Raw genomic sequence first — 25,263 nt, 5'->3', positions numbered from 1 at the left:
CCTTACCGGCCATTTGAGAGAATTATCTGTTAAATTTTCTTACCGAATCGGCTTTATTACCTGAAAGAGTTCTTTATGTTGTATATATTATTTACATCCTCAAGTTAAATTGACCTATACTAACTAGTAATTTTTTATAGAAAATTTATGATAATCCAAAAAATAAAGTAATATAAGATTTTAACCAGTTAAATTAACGTGTAATGCTAAAACTGTACACTGTTTGTGTATTAATTAATAATCCTTAAATTAAATATAACTTGATACATTAGCTACAAGTTAGAAGTTTTTGTTGATAATTAGATAGGAGCAAGTAATTAGTAAGTCAAAAAATGGGTATTTGGATTGCTCCTAAGCTTCTACTGCCTTTTTCTCTTTTCCCCCATCTTCTACATTTTCGTTCTTTATGTATTGCATGATCTAGCTTACATCTTCGCATTATAGAATCGATAAGCATATACTTAAAAACAATAGAATAGCTCATTTTTAATTAAAAAGAAAGTCCATTTTACAAGCAGAAAATATCTCATTTCAGGCCCATGCAAAAAAAAAAAACCGAATCAAAAAATCGAAACCGAACCGAACTAATTCGGTTCGGTGTTCGGTGTCCACTTTCAAAAAACCGAAACCGAAAAAATCGAACCGAAGTTTGAAAAACCGAACCACCACCCCTAAGTACAAGTGTAATTCAGGATTTTTATCAATAAACCATATTTTTTATACCCTATATTTGTCAAGTTGTGCCCAAGAGACTCCAGAGTTTTATGTCAGTACTACATATTGAAAAGTATTTAGTGGTCGCAACTAGTCTTCTTCAGAGGCGGACTCAGGATTTTAAGACGGCGAGGGCATCATTATCTTGACATAAACTCCAACAAAAAATTTAATGATGACTGAGGGATAATACCATATCGGATCGGTTATTAATAGCGTAGCTGTGGCGAAAATACAAGTATATAGGTCAAATATGTGTAATAAATAAAACTTAATACAATGAAGCAAATGAAAGAGATAGCTCAATGGCTAAGGCTGTGCAACATGTGGTGACAGTGCAGGTTCAAATCTGGGTGAGCTCATTTAACGCTTATTGTTTTCCTAAAAGTAGGCTCAAAAAAATAATTAAAAGTGACATTCGGGTTCGATCCGGGGTGACATGTAAAGGAAGTAACAGTTGCAACCAGTGTTTTAAAAGGCGTTTTTGGGGCGAGTCCCGGGCGATGGGTCGGGGCGAAAGTCTCCAAAGGCGTACGCCCAGGAATTCGGGGCGTACGCCCGGGCGTTTGGGGCTAGTTTTTTTTGGTGGGGCGTGTCGGGGCGTAAGCCCAGAAAACTTCTTCAAACTAAAATGAAATTTGTTAAATAAGTCCTTAATATAATGCCCAAATTCTCAAAAGTCAACATGTAATTACTCAAATGTTTTAAAAAGGAACTGAAACATTAAATTTAAAAGTCAAGACCTTTTTTTATTGCTAGAATGCCTAATATATATTCTTTTCCAATTATTTATCTTGTCTTCTACTATCTCAAAAAAGTAACAAGCAGTCACTTGTACTTGTAAGTAGCGTATAATAGATCGTTCTAATTAGTTTTTTTGTGGGGGTGGAGCATATATATATATCACTTATTTATAGTTTTCTTCAATTTTTTACGCTATTTCACATATTTAAAAGTATTTATTATAATTATATCATTTTATAAAATATTAAAAATTAAAACCCCATGGGGCTTATGCCCCGTGCCTCGGGGCTTACGCCTCATTGAGACAGACGTAAAACGCCCCGCCTTACACCCTCGCCTTTTAAAACACTGGTTGCAACCAACTTGCCCCAAAGACAATTTCATTCGTTAGAGTGCACAATTAAATATATACTAATTTATCAAGGTATATACACACATCTATATATATATATATACGTAATTTTTTCCGAAGGGTGAGACTGCACGTGCACTCCCACCCACCCATTTGGTTCCGCCTCTGGTCTTCTTCTGTATTTGGCTCTCTTCTAGGGGGTGTCAATGGGACTGTTTGTCCGATTATTTTTGAAATAATTTATCATCCAGTTTTTCGGATATTTTACAATATATAACCAAAATTAAATTTTCTAAAATCATCCCAATCATATCGATTCTCTTTATTGTCATTATGATTCGGTTAATTTTATTATTATTTTACCTTTAAGGTGTGACCTCCGAATACACCATCATCACAAGTTATGTTTTACTATTCAAAAAATCAACTCAAGCAAATACATAAGGCAAAAAAGCTCCTTTTTGTTGTTCTTAAGTTCTTCTACTGAAGTAGCAAGACAACTGTAACACCTCGTGCATTCGGGCTAAGATTTGACTCGTAAGACGGGGGTATAATGAACCCAATTTGAGTAGTGTATAAATTCTGTTTGAAACTCAATCAAGACATGAGAAGAGTCCTTGAGCAAAAGAAAGTCGGAAGCTACCCTACGGAGCGTGTTTTCAAGTGGGTTTGCACCATATCTGAATTAAAATGAGTATACGGAAAAATCTGTAAGGAATTTGGGAAAATATCCTTCTTGAAAGTTGTAGATCTGTGAAATACCTTTCCAAAGGTATATTATGGAGGTCAAACAAACATCTGTACAAAAAGTTATGCCCGTTTTACTAAAACGGTATCTTGTCAATTTACAGTGGAATCTACGGGCCGTAAAAATTATACAGGCTGTAGATTTGGGCCGTAAAACTGGTCCAGAAATCCCAAATCACTGTAATTGATTTACGGTGGGATCTAAGGTCCGTAAAACTTTTACGGGATGTAAAATAAGGTGTAAAATGGGTCCGGCAGCAATTATAAAACTTCGTTTTAAGGCTTTTTCACTTCATTTTTCACACCCCAAGCCCTAGAACGACCTTCTATTCTCTCCCATCATCAAGAACATCAAGGTAAGCTTACTCTAATCACTCCAAGTCAATTCTAATATATATCCGTGTAATCTAAACAAGAGATCATCATTCCTAACCTAGGGTTTTCAAGAAAACCCATCTCAAGGTTCAAAAATTCAAGATTTTGGAAATCTTCTTCAAAGTTCAAGTCTTTAATTCAAGTTTTGGAGCATTACCAGGTATGTAGGGTTACTATCTACGTGTGGGAACATTGTTATTCTTCCCCACGCCTCATAATCCATAAATTATGACTCTCCATGAAAACTAGGGTTTTTACGCCATGCTCATGATAACCCTAGGTCAATGTCTATGATTATACTAAGTATGAATTGTTATAATTCCATCATTGTGTTCTTAATATTTCTTTATGATTATTAAGAATCCGTCCGTAATCTATGAAAAACCCATATGTCTCATTTCATGGGTTCTTACATGCATGTTATGTTATGATAAACTATGATATTTTTTTAAGCAAAATACTAACTTTTACAAGTTCGTGCAAGCAAGTTATGATTCATGAAAACCACATACAAGCAAGTTATGATTCATGAAAACCATGTACAAGCAAGTTATCATTCATGTAAACTATGTACAAGCAAGTTATGATTCATGATATACCATGGGCAGCAAGTGCCACTATTTTACATGTTCATATTTTTGGGAGTTGCTTTAATTACCGAGGAGGGCTTCAGATAGCCTGAAACTACGTTGCCACTGTAGGATGAGGATTAATCCACTCATGTTCCGGATGATTCTCATAATGACTGGATCCTTTCATAATATTAAATCTCATGTTCCCTGGCAAGGACTGAGTGTTCTGCTAGCGGGACGCAAGCACCAGACCATGGATCGGTTACAAGTTATTGTACTCCCCACGTATAACAATTTTTCTTATATTATACTCATATGTATTCATGTTCATGCTCATGTACAGGTTTCAGGTTTCAGTTTTCGTATATCATGTTATATGATGTCACCTATTCTTTTACTCAGTTGCTTTACATACCAGTACATTCATTGTGCTGACGTCCTCTTTCTATTGCCCGGGGGCCTGCATTTCATGATGCATGTACTGATTTGTAGGACGACGTATTTGCTCTATAGGATCATCCACGTATCAGCTTTTGGTGAGCCCCATCTCCTTCGGGGTTTAGTCCTTACTTACTTTTATGATGGTTATGCATTAAAGGTATGTTGGGGGCTTTGTCCCAGCAGTTTTGTTTAGCAGACTCATGTTCATGTTAGCGGTTTCATAGATTAGACAAGTCAGTTGTGTCATGTCACACTTTCGGAGTCATATAGCCATTTTGGCTCATTCATGTTATTTCCGCACTCATGTTTAAACAAGTATTTTGATTAAGTATTATGACTTATTATGTTTTACAAAAGCTCATCATGCACTGCACTTTATAATTCTGCTCATGTATGCCTCATGATGATTCAGCAAGCCATGTGGTTCGCTCGGTCATATGCAGTCAGGCACCGAGTGCCGTGTTACGCTCAGGCCATGGTTTGGGGCGTGACAACAACAATGACGGCCAACAGGCCATTTGCACAGGCCTGACTTTTGGAATTTTAATACATTTAAGTGAACTACTTATTTCCGATACTGCTTTATAAATTGGGCAATTCACAGGAATGCCTTTATTTTGGGTAGTCTTTAATTTTTGCCCATTAAATTGGTGTGATCTTTAATTTTTGCCCTTCACTAGAATCCCTTGATTTCGGGTTCGAACCTCTGCTCAGTCAAATTGTTTTGCCCATTATCGATTTCTCTTTAACACTGGTATGATTCGGTTAATTTTTTATTATTTTACCTTTAAAGTGTCACCTCAGAATATACCATCATCACGAGTTATGTTTTACTATTCAAAATATCAACTCATGCAAATACGTAGAGCGAAAAAGCTCCTTTTGTTGTTTTTAAGTTCTTCTACTGAAGTAGCAAGACAACAACGACGACAAACAAGCCATTTGTAGAGGCCTGACTTTTGGGATTATACTAGCTTTAAGTGAACAACTTATTTTCGATACTTCTTTAAAAAATGGACTCTTAAATATGTTACTTGTATATAAGCTAATTCAATCAAGTGAAGCCCAAAGTTAGTGACCTAAATTCATTTTTATATTTGAAACATAATTATAAAATATATTTAATTTCAAAAAAAATAATTTATAAAATATATTTATATATTAAATTTAACATATTTGTTACTATATAAAATATATTTCAAACATGTAAGACTATTCGGTTTGGTTCGGGATTTGTTTTGGGTTTCTTATAAATTAAAAAGACCACTCTAGTTATTCAGGACGGTTATAAGCCTAAATACACGATTTAGTGAAAAAAATCTTATAAATCGGTTCGATAGGGTTAGTTTCGATCGGTTTTTCATTTTTTTTTCACACCCCTACTATTCTCTCTCTCTCTTTTCATTTTTTTTGTGTGTGTGTGCGTGTTGAGAATTTGACACCTTATGTCCGGTCGATACACTTAAATGGCACAAAATAGAACACTTTTCTCTTATTAGCATATTTTATTTCAATATAATAATTCCAATAAAAAGTTTGTCAAAATACACACAGCTTTCTTCCTCAATCTCATTGGAATTTAGTCAGATTATTAAACAATAAATGAAATACATGCTCACATTGACAAAATTGATGAAGAAAGAGAATTCTTGGTTTAGTTCTCCACTTTAATTATAGAAAATATGATTGATCAAATTTCATTGAGTCTGACTCATATTAATCATTTTTAAAGAATGACTCTGATTATCAAATGATTGAACAACCGGGAGCTATTTACTTACCATACTTATTTGACATTACAACTAGAATCCCTCTTTATTCCGACCAGTTCCTCCATCAATGCGAACTCCAGTTAGATTTAGACATGTTACAGTTTATAGTTATTGGGAGAACCCAAGTACTCTCTTTCATAATCCTGGATGTGATGAATAAAATAAAAAAAGTATTTCTTTGCTTGATTTTTCAATTTTCTTGGGATTTGTCCTATTTAAGAATAAGAAAAAATAATTTCGAAATTTGAAAGGAAAAAAAAATCAAATTGGAGGAGGGAATCTTGGTAGAATTTGAAAAAACAAACAAGCCGAAGGCAGTTAAAAAATATAAAAAATGTATTTATTTTTCATATTTCTAAGCTAAGATTAAACAAAAGGATTTGCAAATAAAAGTGTTAGTAAAGTGATTTTAACCCTTATAAAAAGAAAACTAATTCTTAAACACTTTTCACACTCATGTCATGTCGAGGTACTGCTGGAAAAATAAAAAGCAAAATTCGATCCAATTTATCGTAATCGATGTTCCGTGAAATAACTCTAATTTCGAATCATTCACTTGTTTTAACTACTCATGCTATGGATGTAGGAGCATCAACCCCGTTCATGTGGGCTCTTTTGAGGAGTGGAAGAAATTGTTGGAATTGTATGAAAGAGTCTTGGGAGCAAGGATGCATGTTCTTAGGGACTTCCTCCTAATAAACTGAAATTCAATTAAGAAATACAGAAGGGTGGGGGTGGGGATGGGTAGTGATTTTTATACAACTTAATTAGTATTACAAGAACATGAAGAAGGACCCGAAACATCCTTAAAGCCCACTGAAGCTTGGTCCCATCTATATAATTATGATTTCTTTCAATTTGGTAATATCAGGTTTTGTTCGAAACATATTAAGAGTTTAAATATCTATTTTGGAGGTTTTTGTAGATGATTTGAGGAGCATTTGAGTTGATTTTCAAATTGAAAACTCCAGGTTTTATCCCCTATGAATCTGTGTATATCCCCAAATACACTAAAGTGCATATATGCATACCGCCGTATATATCCATGTATCTCCTGTATATCGTGTATGTCTATGTATATTCACGAAAGTATGTGATATATATTGATATACACAATATACTACGTAATATACACACATTGAAGTGACGTTTTTTCCTGGGTGAGAATATTCATATTTTCATATATTTTAAGCGATTAGGCTATTGGATGCCAATTTATTTGGGCTACATTTGCGGGCCTCAAAATTTAGCTAAAATGCTGTCAATAGCTGGTAAATATATGTCAATTTCCTATTATTTTTTTTCGTTTGCTAGGTTTTATTTGACTTCCATTGGAACAGATACATGACTTTAAATAGCCAATACAGCATTGAGGTTGAGCCTTAAATTGTTGAATAAAATATCATAATTATCTTTGAATCTCTTCTTAGATCTTCCAAGCTATGTCATTCTCCTGAAGACTACTGGGCTTATTGATCTCTAAAATGTATTACCCAGTCTAACATGTGTAAAAACGAAGGTTGAAAATGTCTAAAGAAAAATGTAATTGGTGAATTTCTTTCCTTTTTTCAATACTCAGAACAGTCCATTAAAATGTAAGAGGAAAAGTAAAGGTAGCTTGAAAAGTTATGGGTGACTAAACAGTAGGTAAAATACCCATTCTCATCCCTTAAAAGCATGAACCTCAACTTCAACTCATGCAGCTACTAGGGTTTGGACTCTCAAAAAGGTAGAAATGACATTAGCTAGGTAGCCGCTTAGTAGTATCTTTATTTAAAACACAATTAGTTTAAAAAATTATTTAAAGTTTAGCTAGTTTTGACAAATATAAGGCTAAACGTACTACTTCTTCAGAGCTGCAGGTCTGAAGTTGGGGATTTTCAAAAACCTAACTTCATACTCCCGAAGTTTTGAAGTTTGAAGCCAAAACTAAACTTTAGGTGTAAGGATTTGAAGTTAGGCTTTGCTAAAGTTCAATTAACTTCAATCCTTATATTTGAACTTAAACTTCATTCAAGTCTAAAGTTCACTTAACGTGATATATATATATATATGTTATCCAATTTTTTCATGTGATATGTTATCATTATTAGAAGTTTTTTTTTTTTTTAATCACAAAAGGCCCATGTGCCTGATATATTCAATGAAGAGAGCTTACAAAAGAAGAGGGGGGCTTGGCCTGACCTATAATCAGTTTAAGGAAAATTACATTGTGATCAAGATGAAATATTTCCTTAAACTGGAAGCAAAATACATGATCAACTGACAAAGAAGTTAGCTTTGTCATATCTTATTCTTAAATTAGGCAACTGACAAGCATCCAAGCGGTAAGCACCACGAATGATTCTAGGCAAAAATCTATGATCAGTCAGTAGCATAGGATTGTTCAGATTTGCACCATGTTTAGCTAGGCCATCCGCCACTTGATTGGCCTCTCTGTAACAATGAGTGACCTGAAAGTTAGCATGATTCAGTAGAGCATGTAAGGAACTTAGAGTCTCTCTGAGCTTGGAATTTCTAAGGTCCTTCTGTTCGATCATATTAACAATCAAAAGAGAATCAAGTTCAAGAAAGAACTGATTGTAACCATTTGCCATGCACCATTGTACACCAAACAATGCAGCACTGGCTTCTGCCAAGTTATTGCTTTCGCATCTCGATGGGGTGGAGAAGGCGATAATTAAGGAGCCAAGATAATCCCTGATCACCCCTTCTATTCCCGCTTTTCCACTTTGGGCAAAAAAACTTCCATCGGTATTGATCTTAACCTATCCAGGCTCTGGTTTCTTCCATAGAACCGGCTTGCAAATAACTTTTGGTTTCATCCTTTCCACTGCACTGCATAGTTGTGTCCATAGTGGAGGAAAATTGATCTTGGGAAAAGCATAGGCCATTGTCCTTTGCAAAGTCCAATCAATCTGAAAAATGATTTTGCTTTGGACAGGTTTACGCCGATCTCTATATTTGTAGGAGCAGAAACTTTTCCATAGCGCCCAGCAGATCACTATTGGAGTGATTTTAAGTATCATCGGATGCCATTGAGTGCTATTATAAGTGTTTGTAATGTACTTGTTGTTAGGGGTGGGCGTTCGGTTTTTCGGTTCGATTTTATCAAACTTCGGTTTGGCTATTTCGGGTTCGGTTTTTTAAAGGTGGACACTGAACACCGAACCAAACTAGTTCGGTTCGGTTCTTTCGGTTTCGGTTTTTTAAAGTTCGGTTCGGTTCGGTTTCGGTTTTTTCAATTCGGTTTTTTTGATATAATATTAGAAGTGATTCCATTGACACTAATTCATATTCTCAAAATCAATAAAACATAAAACTGATAAATTGAAATCAAAATCAAACAAACAGGATACACAAGAACAGAAAACTATAATCATGATATGGGATTACTAGGTGTTATACACATACTGTAAGAATAATTAAGAAAACACATAAATGACATACATTAATCCTAAATACACATCTTAGTTACCTTTCTTTGTTAAGGATATTTGATTTTCTCAATTGAAGTGAAAAATTAAGGATACAAATGCAAAAGAGGACTTATTACAATTGTTTTTTTTTACTTTAAACTTAATGGGGCTGGACTATTTTAATTTTTTTTGGGTAATGTATTAAATTTCGGTGCGCATTCGGTTTTTCGGTTCGGTTTTATCAAACTTCGATTTGGCTATTTCGGTTTCGGTTTCGGTTTTTTTTACGGTGGACACCAAACACCGAACCAAACTAGTTCGGTTCGGTTCGGTTTGTTGAAGTTTCGATTCGATTCGGTTCGATTTTTCTATTTTCGGTATTTATGTCCAGCCCTACTTGTTGTAGGCTAAGTAATAGGGAATAATTGATGATCGTTCGCTTATCGGGGTGAGCTTGTCAAATATCAGTTAATGCTCCAATTTTTAATCTTGACAGACACACTACTAGAAAAGTAAGCCCACAGCAAATCCTTGTCAAGAAAAAAACGTAAGCATCATGTGTACTATTATCCTCGCTCATGTTGGTTGAAAAATGATAAGGGTATTTGAAAATGGCAATGCCATTGACCAATGAGGGTTGAAGATTAATTACTCCAATCACTTAAATTTTGTCAAGCCCTTTAACAGGTGTTGGTTGGGTCAAGTCGTGCGGCTCAGGACTTAGTCCTGCCTTTCACTCTCTTATCTCTCTTTCGATGGTAATATTTAAATATTACTCCCTCCATCCAATATTACTCGTTCACTTATCTTTTTACACGTTCTTCAATAACTCATAAATAAAAATATATTTTTACTACATTACACTTTTTTCTCTTTAATTAATTATACTTTAATTAATATTGATTACTTTTAAAATAAATTAATATTAAGAGTAAAGTAGAAAAAACTTAATTAATTTTATTTTGATTTTATAAATGAATAAATATTTTGGGATAGATATTTATAGTAATGTGAATAACTAATATGAGAGGGAGAATTATCTCTAGGGCAAAAAAAATTTATGACTTGAATTAAAGCTAGCCGGATGATGTCACACACTTACTAAGTCAAAAGAGGTTTGACAAAACCTGATGCAAAGATTTACTATAGCAAACAAATCTGCTTTATACTTCACGTTGAGTACAGAATGATTACTTCAATTCCTCGTACTTGCTAATATTGTTGCTTATTATTGCAATGGTTGTTATATTTCTTATGTCCTTGTATTTTACTCCATCTGTTCCAAAAAGATTGTCTAATTAGTTTGACTTGACACATATTTTAAGAAATAAAGAAAAACTTCTGAAATGTGTGGTCTAAAAAAAACCTTAGATATTTGTGTGGTTGTAAATCATTTTATAAAGTTAATTTGTTTCTAAATATAGAAATGTGTCAATCTTTCTGGGATAGACTAAAAAGGAAAGGAACACAATCTTTTTGGGACACAAGAGTAGTTTTTTGTGTAGCTGTTATTATAACGAGTGGGTTACAGGTTGCAGTGGCAATCGAATATTGGTCCAAAGATGGCTAATATTAAATCTTTATTGTCAGAAAAGCCCATACATTGTGCTTTGAAAGCTTTTAGTTTAGTGACAATGAAGTTAGGAAAATATTTTAGGTCATGGGTTCAAATTATAATAGTAAAAAATCTTTGGGGCATCAACTGTAATTGCTTAAGGATGAAGTCGAAAAGTTCATTTTTTCCAATTAAATTTTTTAAAAAATACCTCTTTTAAATTCCTTTACAACATCTTGACATTTCCATATAATTCTCGTCTTCTCGAGAAAGGAGAAAAGAAGGCGAAGAACCTCCTAAAAGTATTTTTCAATTCAGCGCAAGTCTCTGCCGAGCAAAAACAAAGTCAAGGAGGACAAAGCATAGTAATTTTCCAAACACGTGCTTCTGTTGCATTAATCAAAAATTATTTTAAATGTACAGTGCATCAGAAGTTTAAAGAATCGGTGATTTTTATCAAGAAGCTGGTAGGGAATATATTAGAATCTTCTTAGAATTAATGAGTTTCATAATCAACAAACAGGTCTCCATACGGCATCTGACTGAAGGTCCGCAAGAAATGTTTCATAATATTACTCTATACTTTTCTTCATGTTCTCGATTTAATTAGGATCATATTACTATTTATTTCATTTGCACGTCTAAATCACATTTTGGAGCTCGAATGTGAATTTTATTTTTCACTTGTGATAACCCATCATGTTTGATGCATAATAATCTTTATGTTTTTAATATGTTCACCGGTTATGAAAATGTTAATCACGTCCCTAATGAAAAGTTCAAATGTCTTATGAGCAGCGTCAGATAAAAATTTCGTCTAGAATAATTTTGTTTGGCGGAGTTTGAGCTGAGATAATATGTTTTTGGAATTATTTAAACAAGAAAAGTTGGCACCTTTGGGCGTATAATGTGAGTATGTGACAGTTTAGACTGAGTAAACGTTGAATAATCAATCCACCATGTAGTAGTTATTACTTTGACTTAAGAGCAACATAAATACATATTGTTCTAGAAGGGACAATTTGCACGATTGCCCTTCGTACGGACTGGTCTTTAATTTTTGCTCCTCAATTCGCTGATTCTTAATTTTTGCCCTTCGCTTAAAAAGGTAGCTAAAAATACTCTGAGGTTCTGGGTTCGATACCCAGCAGAGTCGAAAATAATAATAATTTCGCAAGACATAGGTTTCTATGAACCTATCTATGCCTATTTGGGCGAAATTACATAAAACTTATGTCGGAGACGGCAGACTTTGCCTTAAGGTGGCAGACTTTCTGCAAAAGCCTTGTCTTGCAATTTTTTTTTTCCAAGAACCTCAGGGTATTTTCAGCCACCTTTTAAGTAAAGGACAAAAATTAAAGACCAGCAATTAGAGGGACTAAAATTAAAGGCCACCCCAAAGAGAACAATCCGCGCAAAAAAATGTTCTAGAAGCGCATATAAGTTTAGCCTCGCAATATGTCGACCTTTATTTTTTTGCAATATGTTAACTCTGGATATATAGTCCATAACCGGATTTTGCATTTTCAAAGCTACATTGGCATGTTTGTATCTAAACTAACCGCAAATGCTAACTAGTGATTCTACAAAACCTTGTTTTAAAAACAATTCCAGAAAACCATTTTCGACTTAAGTGAAAAAGAAAACATGATTCTAAAAAAGAAAAAAAACTTTTGTCGAAGTCAACTGATTAATGCATGAACAAATTTTGTGATTTACGGTCACTGGTGGAGCCACATCCACTGAAAGGGGCTCAATTGAATTTCTTTCATCAGAAAATTACACTGTTCAAATATGTAAATTAAATAATAACTTTTTGGTTTGTGTGTATGTATATATATAAAAAAAAAAAATTGAATCCATTTTTTGATATATATAAGGGAAGCTTTCATTGTAGTGGGAGGTGGTTCAAACCTTACTTTAGACTTTAGGTTTAATTTGATCCCCTGTCCGAAATTATTGTTGCATTTTTGGATTTCATTGTAACAATTCCTGACTAGTCCATCACTGTTTACGGTGAAGCTAAAGGTTTACTATAATTCATGAAATAAATGGTACAAACTAAAGCAATTATTGTGAAATAACAGTGGTTAATTAACGAGCATATAATCATACACAAAACAATTAGATAGAAAAAAAAATATACAAAATTTAACAAGGTATCGCCACAAGCCAAGCCTACATATATCCTTGAGGCAAAAACAGAATGCTTTCAGCTACGCAAAGAGAAGAAACTAATTACAATACATGAAATTAATCTCAGTCAGAATCCCCCTTTAGAGTTAGATAAGTATTTCCCAAATCTACAGGGTCAACATGCCTTAAAAATAAACTAAAACGACAATAGAATTCTGATTCTAATCGTACTAAGATCGCGCAACTCCCAAGAATTGCTCAGCAACCGTGCACTATAAGGCAACTCCCACAATTACAAACTGTCCTTGTAGTAGGGGACGGTTAGGTAGCAAATGCAGGACATGCTACTTTATTTGAAAAGGTCAAAGTCATAGATAGACCCTTAAATTTATTCATATTTTTCACTTGGACCCCTTAACCGAGTCGCGTATCATATGAACTCTTGAAGACAGTCTTTATTGTGCCACTTTGACCTGTCGGTCCAGCTTGGCACAACGCGTGCAGAGGACGAAATTTTCACGCGTGAGGCTCATTAAACAGTCCGAGCTGGACAAAAATAACGGTCAAATGGACCCAGCAACGTATATATTTGCCCCACCCACTTTTAAATATATCATCTTCTTCCCCAATTCATAATATTAAACCCTAAATACTCTAAAAATCATTGCTGCTCCAATTTTTTTTTAATTTTCAGTCAAAGTAATTGCTGCTCCAATTTTTTTTCAAATCTATCTCTGTTGTTTGCTTTTAATCTTGCTTCAACAATGGCTAACACTTCAAGAATCGAATTTAGCCGATGTGGGCGTATTTGCGAATTGAAAATTTCATGGAGTCCAAATAATCCCGGAAGGAGATTTTTTTCGTGCCCAATTGATGAGGTAAACGTATACTTGTTATGGGTTATTTCATTACTTAATTCTTCCTCATAATTGATTCATAAAGCTTTTTCTTTTTATTCTTTGAAGGCTAGAAGTGGATGTAATTACTTCAATTGGTACGAACCAAGGCATCCCGAGCAAGCAAATAAAGTCATTTATGGGTTGTTGAAGAGGGTTAAAGCTTTTGAGGAAGAAAAGGCTCGTGCAAAACGAACTCGGAAGAAGTTGGTGTTTGGTGTAGTGTTGTTGTTTGCAATTTGGTTCCAGTTTTGGCATTGTAGTCGTTGATGTTTAGTTTTAGTAATTATAGTAGGTTAAATTCCAGTAATTATAATTAGTTTTAGTAATTATAGTTTTAGTAATTATAGTAGTAATTTTAGTAATTATGGACAGTTTAAGGGACTGTTTTAGGGACTCACAAAGTTGGCCAAATTTTGTGATTTTGTGTAATTGTATATGGCCACACTTTTATGAATCGAATGAATATATATTTGGATACTAACATAAATCAAAACTATACGTCATTAAGTAAACGAAAACAAAACAAAACAAAACAAATCAAACCAAACCAAACTTCATTTTTCATAAATAGAAAGAGACGACCTAATCAACATCTATGATCTCCAGCTCCTCCACTTTAGTAACAATGAAGTAGAGGCGATCCTGTAGATAACAAACTTGAAAACGCAACTCATCCCCTTCCCTTAGACCTTTTGCATCAACAAACTCTTTCCATCCATTGTTGAGGCGCGCCTTTCTACCGATCTTGTATTTCATTTTGAAAGCGGCTGTGTCGTATAAAACAACGACTTCTTTGTCATCTTGTGGAAGAACATCCATAGTTGGAAGAATCTACACAAACAAGTAGTATTAAAAGCAATAACAAAACAATGGTAAACAAAAGCTAAAAAAAAAAAAAGGACTTACGAAATCATCGTTTTGTATATAGGATTTGGTCAATGTTTTTCTCAAACCAACCAATAGTGTAATGCTGGATATGATGCATTTTGTTTGAGAGACTATGAGTGAATTCGTTTGTGTGGTTGTTGGATAGTAAAATGGAAGACTATTGAGGTAATTTATATAGGGGTAATACAACATTCAATTACTCCAACTAATTCAACCATTCCATTACTCCAACTAACTCATTCAACCATTCAATTACTCCAGCATTCATTGAACCATTCAACCATTCAATTACTCCAGCATTCATTGAACCATTCAACCATTCAATTACTCCAATTAATTCATTCAACCCCCATTAAATTACTCTTCATTCAACCCCCATCCAACTACCATTTAACTAATCAAAAAAATAGTTACATTTAATAGAAGTACTAGGCTAGCCATCAAAATAACAGTTACACGCAAAATAACAGTTTCATGCAAAGGACATAAGACACATAAAAATACTTGGCTAAAACTGCCAAATTGTTTCACAATAGATTCAGAACTAAATTGTTTGAACAGACATTCAGGATTTCCAAATTGGCTTCTTCTTTGCTTCTGGTTGGGTAGAAGGCTTGTTGGTGGTTATATTTCTCCTGTTTCTAGACTGCTGCTGTAGCTGTGTGGTTGTGACAACACTTTTACCTTTGAACTTCAGACTAGGAGGTTTAAATCCAAGATCAATGTTAACTGCACTGGTGTCCCTCATAGTCCCATGCCTGACAACTCTCTCACTTGAACTACCAGGCTGCAATTGACACAAAAATAAATTAGATTAACTTAACAAAGTGGTAAATGCTAGATTGTAAACAATGAATCCTTACATTAATGACAGTTCTTCCAGTTGTTGGGTTTATGTAGCATCCAAGGCCTGCATTTTTAGGCCTTTTCTGTGCAGAACTTGATTGACCACTTCCTCTACCCCTTTTCAACCCAACTGATTCACCACTTCCTGTAGGCCTTTTCTGTGCAGAGCTTGATTCACCACTTCCTATAGGCTTTTTCTGTGCAGACCTTGATTGACCACTTCCTCTACCACTTCCACCCTAGAAGAAAAATCAAATGTTAGGAGCAGTTCTTAATAATAAGGTGTTAAAACTAAAATAAATCAACAAACTAAAATACCTTTGTTACTGGACAAGACTTTTTGTTATGGCCTAGTTGGTGACATGTTGAACATGTCATATGCACACCTCTCTTGGACAGCTTGCCATACTTCTTTCTTGGTTCATCTTTATCCTTTCTTCTTTTTTTCTTTGGTCTGCCAGGCATTACTTTTGGTGCTGGAGGTTCAATCTTCATGTTATTAGTCTTAGGCCACATCTTCATGTTGGGCAGTGGGTCAAGAAAGTATGAATATGCCTTCATAAATGTCTCCTTTCTATACCAATGTTCCACATGATTATATGGTTCATCCCCTAGATGGTAGAATGCACATATTGCATGTTGGCAGGGGATTCCTCTTAACTGCCACAGCCTACAAGTGCATGTTTTGTTCCACAAGTGTACAATGAACCTATATTCATATTCCTTGATCTCAAACCCTTCTAGCCCATTCCACAACACTTCACATTTGTTAGACAGCTTCTTGTTTTCTTCCAACATCACCCTTGCCATAGGTGAAATATCAGTAATCCATGTCTCAGCTAATCTTCTCATTTCAACATGCCTAGTAATTACTTTATGCCTAATCTCTTCTAGCATGGTAATTATAGACTTATGCCTAGCTGCTAATATCCAGGAATTAAAGGTCTCACACATATTGTTTTCAACTACATCACACTTAGAGTGTTCCTTAAAATAGGCTCTACACCAGTGCTCTTTGTTAAATTGCAATAAATCTTCACAGATGTCTTTTCCAAGTTTATCTAAATTTGCAAGTTCTTCTCTCAACTTTACCTCAAATGATGCTTTAGAGACCCTCCAGAATTGTTTTCTTCTTTCTTCACCTTTCCAATCTTTCTGCCAATTAGCCCATATATGTCTAGCACATTTCCTATGCTCAGCATTTGGTAAAAGATCTAGCAGTGTGCTCAACAATCCCTACAATACCACACAACAAGTACAGTTAGTATATATGCCAAAAAAACAAGGTTAACAATGCAAAAAAAGTTAGTAAAATTACCTTTTGCATGTCTGACATTACTGTAATTCCATCTCCAATTCCCAGCCCCAAATCATTGATTAAGTTCTGAATAAACCATGTCCATGACTCTTTTGACTCATTGTCAATGACAGCCCAAGCAATGGGAAACATCTGCTGATTCCCATTTTTTCCAACAGCCACCAGAAGTTCACCCTTACATGCACCTTTTAGGAAGCAACCATCAAACCCAATAATTTCCCCGCATCCCTCCAACCAGCCCCTTTTCATTGCATCAAAACAAACATAAAAATACTTAAACAAGTTCACTCCAGGCTGACTTTCTCTGTCTGTTTTCACTATGCAAGTGTTACCAGGATTACTCAAAATGATTTGTTCTGCATAATCACAAAGTCTTGCAAACTCCTCCCTCCAATCCCCCATAAACTTATTAAGCACTATTTGTTTTGCCCTATGACATATAGTTCTACCAACATACAACCCTAACTGGTCTCTAACCAAGTCCTGAATTTCCCAAATTCTAATAGTAGGTTGAGAAGTGATCCTATCCCTAAATCTGTTGGATATGAACTTAGCATTGCACATCTTATTCTTGTTAAGTGGAGTGCACTTGTGAATTGGATGGTAAGTTTTCACCATAAAATCCCCTGATTTTTTATCAACACTAGCATACAACCTCCAATTACAAATCTTGGACTTACACCTACACCTCACTTTCTTCTGCTCATTTGGTTTAAGTTTCAATTGAACATGGTATTCAACAGCATAATTAGCTACTGCCTTTCTAAATACTTCAGCATTCTCAAATACCATGCCTAGCTCAAAAATACTAACCACGCAATCCGGATCATACCTTAATTTGTTGCTCTTCCTTCTACTTGGCAAGTCAACACCAGGTTCAGCATCCACATCCAGCTCATCATCTAAATCTTCACTATACTCTTCAGCAGAACTATCAATATACTGCTCATCCCCTGCTAAGCATCCATTATATTTGGAGGCCTTGTTCTTTCCAATATCTTCAAAGCCTCTATCTATTTTTCCCTCACTTAGGGGAATCTCAGTAGTGACAGCAGGTTCCTTTCTCCTTGGTATTTGCTTCTTCAGTGTACTTCTCCTTTCATTCCTTAAAGAAATTAACTCTTCATCAGCTTCACTATCATCTTCATCTGGTATTTTATCCAGATCTGACTCACTACTAGCCAAAAATGAGTCTCCATCATCAGTTTGTTCATCATTCACTTCCTCTTCAACTTCAACAGTTAACCCTCTCTCTTCAACATTAGGAATATTTATAGACCCTCTCTCTTCAACATTAGGAACATTTACAGACCCTCTCTCTTCAACCTCTTCTCTTTCTTTAGGTCTTTCTTTAGGGTTTTCTATGTTTTCTCCAGCCCCAGTATTTATATCACTATCAATTGTTGCCCTAGATGCATCATTTACCTCTAACCCACAAATAAGTCCAGTAGGGCCCACATCTTCCACCACCTCAGGGTTTTCACACACATGTGAAATATAAAAATGTAACACATCACCAACTTTCAAACCACTCACAATATTTAACAATTCGGCATCAGTCACCACTTGGACGAAAGTTTTACTTATTAAGTCAAAGTAAAGGAAACCACCTACTAAATTATATCCAATTTTTTTTTGTATAAAACAGTAGCTCGAATAAAGAGAAATGGTCTTTATCAATATCAGCAATTACAACATCCTTCTCATCAACATATATGGGGTTAGGGCCCATTGTAAAGTTACCACCATGGTGAAAATAGACCTCAATAATATCTGACATAACTAGTATTTAATAATGTCGATAGTTTTTAAAAACCCTAATTTTGCACGGAATAACAACAATACCATCCACTAAATATTTTGACAATAATAAAAGGTTAAAGCAAAAGTTACCTTTAACCCACAGAAATGCACAGAAAAACCTTCAAAACCCACAGAAAAACCTTCCAAACCCACATAAAAACGATGACTCCAACACACAAAATCAACCAGCTGAAAACTTAGGGTTTATTTTGGGGGTAACGAACAACGTATGCGTTAGAATTGGGGGTAACGAACAACACTGTGCGTGAGAATTGGGTGTAATTACACCCTGTAATTACATGGTTACTTTTTAGTTTGTTTATTTTTTTACTTTAATTTATTTTTATTTCTATTATTTTTAATTTTTAATATTTTTTTATTTCTATTATTTTAATTTCTTTTTTATTTTTACTTTTTTATTTTTTAAAATGTATTATTCTTTTTATATTATTTATTTTTCATTTTCTTTCTTTTCATTCCAACCTTTACTTCTTGTGATTCCATGTAATTGCTCGTATTTTTTTATTTTATTCATTTAGCATAACCGTGTTATTATTCTAATATTTGAAACTACACCTCTTAATATTGAAAAGAATGAGTTATTAACAAACTTGACATATAACGGGTGACGTTATTAAAGTAGAATTTCATTGTGAATGGGGTTATAAACTTATATTTTTCCTTTCTTTTGAATTATTTACTTAAGTTACATTGGAACTTACTAATGTAATGTTGGAATTTGACATAAGAGTATTATGTTGAACTTTTTCTTTTGGATTTTGAATTTAGGTTATATTTTCAATTTTAAGTTATTTGCTTTCACATTGCATGTTATTTATTTTTCACTTACATTTGATGAATTTTTTGTGTCAAAAATTTGAATAATGTTATGGCATTATATTTATTAATATTATTTTTTTGTCAAACATCCAATCCATGACGTTCTCACAAAAAAAGTCTTCTTTTAAGTTTTATAATTAATTAAAATTAAATATTAATTTGAAAAATATATATCAATTATTTTTGTTACAATATTAGTTACAAATATATGATTATTAATTAATATATTTTCAAAAACAATGTGTTATTAAATAACTAATTTAATATCATTTATAAAGGCAATATTTTTTAAATATTAATTTTAAATTTTTTATAATTAAATTTTATTTTTAAATTAAACTGACTGTGTAATTACACTTGTGCAACCAAACAACACGCTTGTAATTACACTGTAATCACGTTATGACAAACAAACAGATCGTTGTAATTACACTACTGTGTAATTAGCTACTGTGTAATTACTAGGCTGTGTAATTACTACCCTAGTAATTACACCAATTCCAATTAAGAGGTGGCTTTCCAAGCAGGCCCTAAATAGTCTGTCTGCTGATAAACCAACTCTTATCTCAACTTGGCTCCTGAATTAATAATAGTCTTGATGTTTTATTCATTCAAGCTTTACATGGATATGATTACTGTCGTCAATCATATATCATCACCAAAAGTTGACTATTTCCTACAAGCAGCCAATTTTAATTTTCTTTTGGACATGTTCAAACCTTTCTAACAATACGAAATCGGCACGTATGTATCCTATGTATTATTAAGTAAAAAACCCTACATACAAACGCATAAATTATAGTGTTAAGCGAGTAGCGATTAGTATTTTATATATTTGCGTGGAGACTAAAATTTATGATGGTTTATTAATTACTTTGGTCTTGTATTGTTATCAACTCTGCTCAAATAGTACTATTAAATATATTGTCACCTCCTTATAAATGCCTTGAGAAAATAACACGTTTTTCTTCCTCTTAACCATCTCCTCCTCCGCCATTGCCTCTAGCTTTATCATCTTTTTATTTTCTTTCAATAACCGACTCTTCAATTTTTTTCCCGATGGACCAACCGGAACATGACTCTGTTGCAAAGTCGCCTAAAAGAGAACTACAGGGTCCCCGGCCAGCACCTCTTAGAGTACGTAAAGAATCACACAAGATCAAAAAACCACCGGTGGTTCCACATCAGCAACACCATCAGTTGCCACGTCACCACCAAGCTCCACCACGACCGCCAGTTATAATATACACTGTGTCCCCCAAGGTGATTCATGCAAACCCTAGTGAGTTCATGACTTTAGTCCAACGACTCACTGGACCAAATTCCTCATCGTCCTCATTTTCCTCGTCGTCCTCCTCAGTCCCTTTTCAAGAAAATATGAATATTGGCGCCATATCTCCGGCTGCTAGGTTTGCTTCAATAGAGAAAACAAGACCCCCAGAGGAGGAAAAATCACAAGTATGTGACATGGAAATAGTTGATGAAGGGATAGAAATAGATAGAGAAGCTGAAAGAAGTGGAATTCTTCCTCCAGGTATTTTATCACCAAATCCAGCTTCTCTTCAACCTATACCATCAAATTTCTTCTCACCTCCGTCAGCTGGATTTTTTCATGATTTAAGCCCTGTATTACACAATAACAGGAATTATTTGGAACCTAGTTTCTTGCCAAGCCCTTTAAATTTTATTTCACCTAGAATAATACTATCTCCATGTACTCCATCTTTTGACCTTTTCAATAACCTCTTTGACCGTTAACACTACAGAGAAAGAAACATAGAAGAACGACTTCCTGTTTGGGTTTTAATTCTTCAATGCAAGCTAGGATGGACAGAGACAGATTCGGGATTTGAATTATAAGGTTTTGTCTGAGTTCAAGATTCTATCATAGTCTATTTTGATTTACTGGGCTCGAAATTTATTAATGTTATGGTTATTTAGAGATTTTTTTAATACATAGTACAAGATGTGAGTCAATATTCTTGAGTTCATATATGAACCGATAATATTAACATTACATCAGCTCCGGGTAGGAAGTTCTTTACTTTTTTTTTTCCCCTCATTTGAATTGAAAATGATGGGCCATTTTGATGAGGGTCAAATATAGGATTTCTATTTTTCCTTTGTGATACACATACCACGTTAGCATATTACTTTGTAACATACTTTAAATTGGCTTGAAATTTATCAACACATCGTCCATAATCAATTGAATTCACGTTCCTTCTTGCTTTCTTGGGTTTATGTAGGTGTAAATTTTGGCGTGCTTTTCAGAATTAGAATAAAGTAAATATCAAGAGAAAGTCTTCAGCGGTTTGGATTATCCATATCATGACAAATTAAATTTTCTTTTTGACATCTTGACTATAATGTATCGTTTTTTTTTTTTTTTTTTTAAAAGAATAAGAAGGAAGAAAGCAAGTTTGTTGGCCAGCTTAGCTATAAATGATGCTTGATACTTGTGGGCTGGCAAAAGTTAGATTCATCTACTCCCCACTCATGCGGAACCTTCCAATTAAAGTTAATTTATTTTTGTATATGCGCTCTATTTTCAGATATTGACATGGCATAATGTTATGAGTAGTATGCAACACATTTTCCCAGTGAAATATCTTCAGCGGTCAGAACTTTATAGTATGCACTAAAACTCAGATTTAAAAGTAGACTAGTCATATCTTACTAGTAGTAATTTGTTTTCTTTTACACGTTCTTTCTTTCTTTCTTTGATGAGATTATTGACGAGGCCAATGCTTTGTGAAAAGTATCACTTGAAAACCATCTAAACCTAAACTAATATTCAGCGTGCTGGTGGTAGTTAGTTGACTTAGGCCTCATTTGTTTTTAATAAAATTACATGTATAAATTTAAATGCACATCTGAATTATCAAGATGTTAGCTCTAGATCAGAACACCAAATGATTAAGACTATTTGTCTTCAAACATCTTAAGGTACATAAATCTATTCATTTAAAAATAATAAATAACAAATAAAAAAGTAACTAAATATTAAAAATAAATAATATAAATTTAATAAAATAAAATTATTAGTTGATAGAAAATAAAATATTTATGTTCTTTAGTGATGGTGGAGATGCTTCGCAGTGATGGTGGTGAACTGATGGTGAAGGTTGGTGCTAGTGGATAGTAATGGTGGTGGTGATAGTTGTGATTGCTGAAGGTGATTGGTATTATAGTGATTGACACAATGGTGGAGGTTGGTAGTGGTGGTGGTGGAGTTGATTGATGTTAGTAATTGGCGGTGTGTTGGTAGGTGAAGAATGTGTGATGGTTGACCATGGTGTTGGTAGTAGTGGTTGTGATAGCAGAGGTAGGTAGTGGTGGTTGGGTGGAGGTGGATGGTGGTGGGTAGGTGGTGGTGGTAGGAGTGATGTTGGAAGGTGGGGGTGGTGTTGGAGGGTGGGGGTGGTGTTGGTGGTTGTGGACAGAGTGGTGGTAAAATTATTCGTACAGAAATACCTCTAAATGATGTGAAGACTTTATTCAAGATCTTAATGATTAAGACTTGTTTAGACCAAATAAATGCTTAGATCTTAATGTAAACAAATGCACATATATAATGGCTTAGGTCTGAATCATTATTTAGACCTCCATTGAATGCAAACAAATGAGGCCTTAGTCATGCCACATGAAAATCAGAGGCGAAGTGCAAGATTTAAATTTTGTGGGTTCTAAATTTTGGGATAACGACATAAGGCATTTGAATCAAATACATATAAAGAGTTTGAATCAAAACTACTAAATTCGGCTGAACCTGTAAATCGCGTTGCAGCTCCTGGATAAAATATCTCGGGATCTTCGTATGAGGTGGACAGTTGGTCAGCAACAATAACTTTTCTCAGTTACCGGAGGAGCTTGGTTAAATGTGGGCTACATAAATCTGGGGCATTTTTTTGTGGAGATCCACTCAATTTGCTAAGTCTTTAGCCCATGTACGAAAGGTGAAGCCCAATCTTTTTCCATAAAATTTGGACATCAACATGATCTTTTAATAGGGAAGTCTAGATTAATTGCAGACCAGCAAAACTTATCCGACATAATGTGATAATGTGCGTTTCGTTCTAACTTATTTTGTTCATCAAAGAGTACACACATATCGAACAAACTTTCATTTGGGTATCTTCTTTATGTATATTGAACCTCGATAACTAATCTAGATTAGTAGTAACTATGGCATAGTTGTGTTGTTAGAATGTCATATTGTGTTGTTAGAATGTCATATAGAGTGTTCCATCGCACAAAGTTACAAACTACATTAGGACCTTAATAGTTAACTACATTGGGACCGTAATAGAAGGACTTCTAATTAATGAGATGATAATATTCATCTTTTCGTTTAGTACCTTCATTCTGTATGTGATGTACATGCAGCTGTAAGTTGTCATCTAACCCGTGGAAATTGTCAAAGCTATCTAATATAGAATCGGAGAGGCAAAAAAATAGTAGGACCATAAAAATCAGAATTTAAAAAAAAAAAAAAAAAAGAAGAAAAGAAATGCAACAGTTAAAAAAACTGTCATCACCATAAAATTTCGAATTTAAAAAAAGAAACTGCCACATCAAGTGGTTAAAACATCACATAACGTGAAAGAACGTGTTTTACATTTATAGAGTTCTCACAGTTATTTCTTCATTTATTAGAACTTCTATTCACGTCCTTCTCCCTTTTTGACACTTGAAAAAGGTGTATATTAGCATCTCGAAACGGTACAGCAAGAAGATTAGGTTCTCAAAATGTAAATTCGTACCTCGAACTTCGATTAGTATGTAAGCATTTGGGCAGATCGACGATTCATTCTTCCAGGAACAACATGCAATTCAAGGCGCCAATTTACACTACAATGCACAAACTACTTTCAACAACAAAGGAACTTGATGGTTCATGTTGTTGGCAGGTTTCATTTATTATCCGTTCAATTGTTTTTGCAGGAATAAAGGTAGCGTTTCGAATTTTAGAATTAGTTCTAAAACTATGTATATATTTGATTAGTACAACATTGATCATCAAAAAAAAATTGGTTAGTACAACAATATTTGTGTATGCAGTGGTATCGCGCAGACACGCACAAAGGTATTAGTAATTATTTTTATTCTACTAACCTTAAGATGGTATTCTAATAGATGGAGACATTTTTTTGTTTTTTTTGGGGTGGGGGTGGGGGGTGGGGGGGATTAATTAGTTCAACCAATTGACTATTAGCTCTCAAAAATAAGATCAAGAACAGTTGTGTGAATACGACTTTTAAGAGTGCTTCGAAGTGAATTTTTTTAAGACGCCAACTTGCAAGAATTTTAACAAAAGTACTTTAATTAAAGAAGAACTAAACTAAAAAGAAAAGAATAATAATCTGGAGTAGTAGCTCAAAAGTTAAAAATTTAGAGAAGTTTATATCCAACGAAAAATAAAGGCTAAAAACCAATAATCTAAAATTAGAAGAAGTGTATGCAAAAGATGTTGACATAAATTTTAAAACATTGGTGGACCAAGATATTTGGTTGGAATACTTCATGACGACACTCCTACGTTGGTGGAGAGAAAAATAGAACACTGAGAAAGACTCTACAACACAGATCATTGACTCTAATAGCAATTATTTAGTAAAAAAATGTTGATTTGGTACTCATTTCCTCATGCTCTCATATTAGGATCGGGTGGAATAGTTGAAATTTCTCTCTTTTTAATTGGGTTCAAGTGGAAAAGCTTTTAACAATAAGTGCATTATACGGTTTGTAAGCTTATCGAGTAGAATTTGAGTTAGTTTGGTAAGTAGATATCGAATATCATATAATCAAATTAGAAAGAAGAAAAAAAAAAGAGGAATAA

General features: G+C 34.1%; 3 protein-coding genes across 3 annotated transcripts; 2 read left to right on the top strand and 1 right to left on the bottom strand.

The window, feature by feature from the left end:
* Positions 1 to 13,406: 13,406 nt before the first annotated feature.
* LOC132611492 (uncharacterized) lies at positions 13,407 to 14,066 on the top strand. The gene is made up of 2 exons (XM_060325943.1): positions 13,407 to 13,705; positions 13,793 to 14,066. Exons 1-2 carry the CDS (start codon positions 13,592 to 13,594, stop codon positions 13,991 to 13,993), a joined length of 315 nt encoding a protein of 104 aa, XP_060181926.1. The 5' UTR covers positions 13,407 to 13,591; the 3' UTR covers positions 13,994 to 14,066.
* Positions 14,067 to 14,992: 926 nt separating this feature from the next.
* LOC132615404 (uncharacterized) lies at positions 14,993 to 18,558 on the bottom strand. The gene is made up of 5 exons (XM_060330014.1): positions 18,425 to 18,558; positions 16,779 to 18,309; positions 15,779 to 16,696; positions 15,478 to 15,699; positions 14,993 to 15,401 (listed from the first exon to the last, which is right to left on the bottom strand). Exons 1-5 carry the CDS (start codon positions 18,556 to 18,558, stop codon positions 15,180 to 15,182), a joined length of 3,027 nt encoding a protein of 1,008 aa, XP_060185997.1. The 3' UTR covers positions 14,993 to 15,179.
* A 1,800-nt stretch (positions 18,559 to 20,358) lies between these two features.
* On the top strand, positions 20,359 to 21,635 carry LOC132611404 (protein MKS1-like). The gene has a single exon (XM_060325872.1). The coding sequence runs from the start codon at positions 20,481 to 20,483 to the stop codon at positions 21,177 to 21,179; it is 699 nt and encodes a 232-aa protein (XP_060181855.1). The 5' UTR covers positions 20,359 to 20,480; the 3' UTR covers positions 21,180 to 21,635.
* The last annotated feature ends 3,628 nt before the right edge of the window (positions 21,636 to 25,263 follow it).

This window comes from Lycium barbarum, chromosome 1, assembly GCF_019175385.1.
Source record: "Lycium barbarum isolate Lr01 chromosome 1, ASM1917538v2, whole genome shotgun sequence".
Taxonomy (NCBI): domain Eukaryota; kingdom Viridiplantae; phylum Streptophyta; class Magnoliopsida; order Solanales; family Solanaceae; genus Lycium; species Lycium barbarum.
This window is presented reverse-complemented; position numbering and strand designations above follow the sequence as displayed.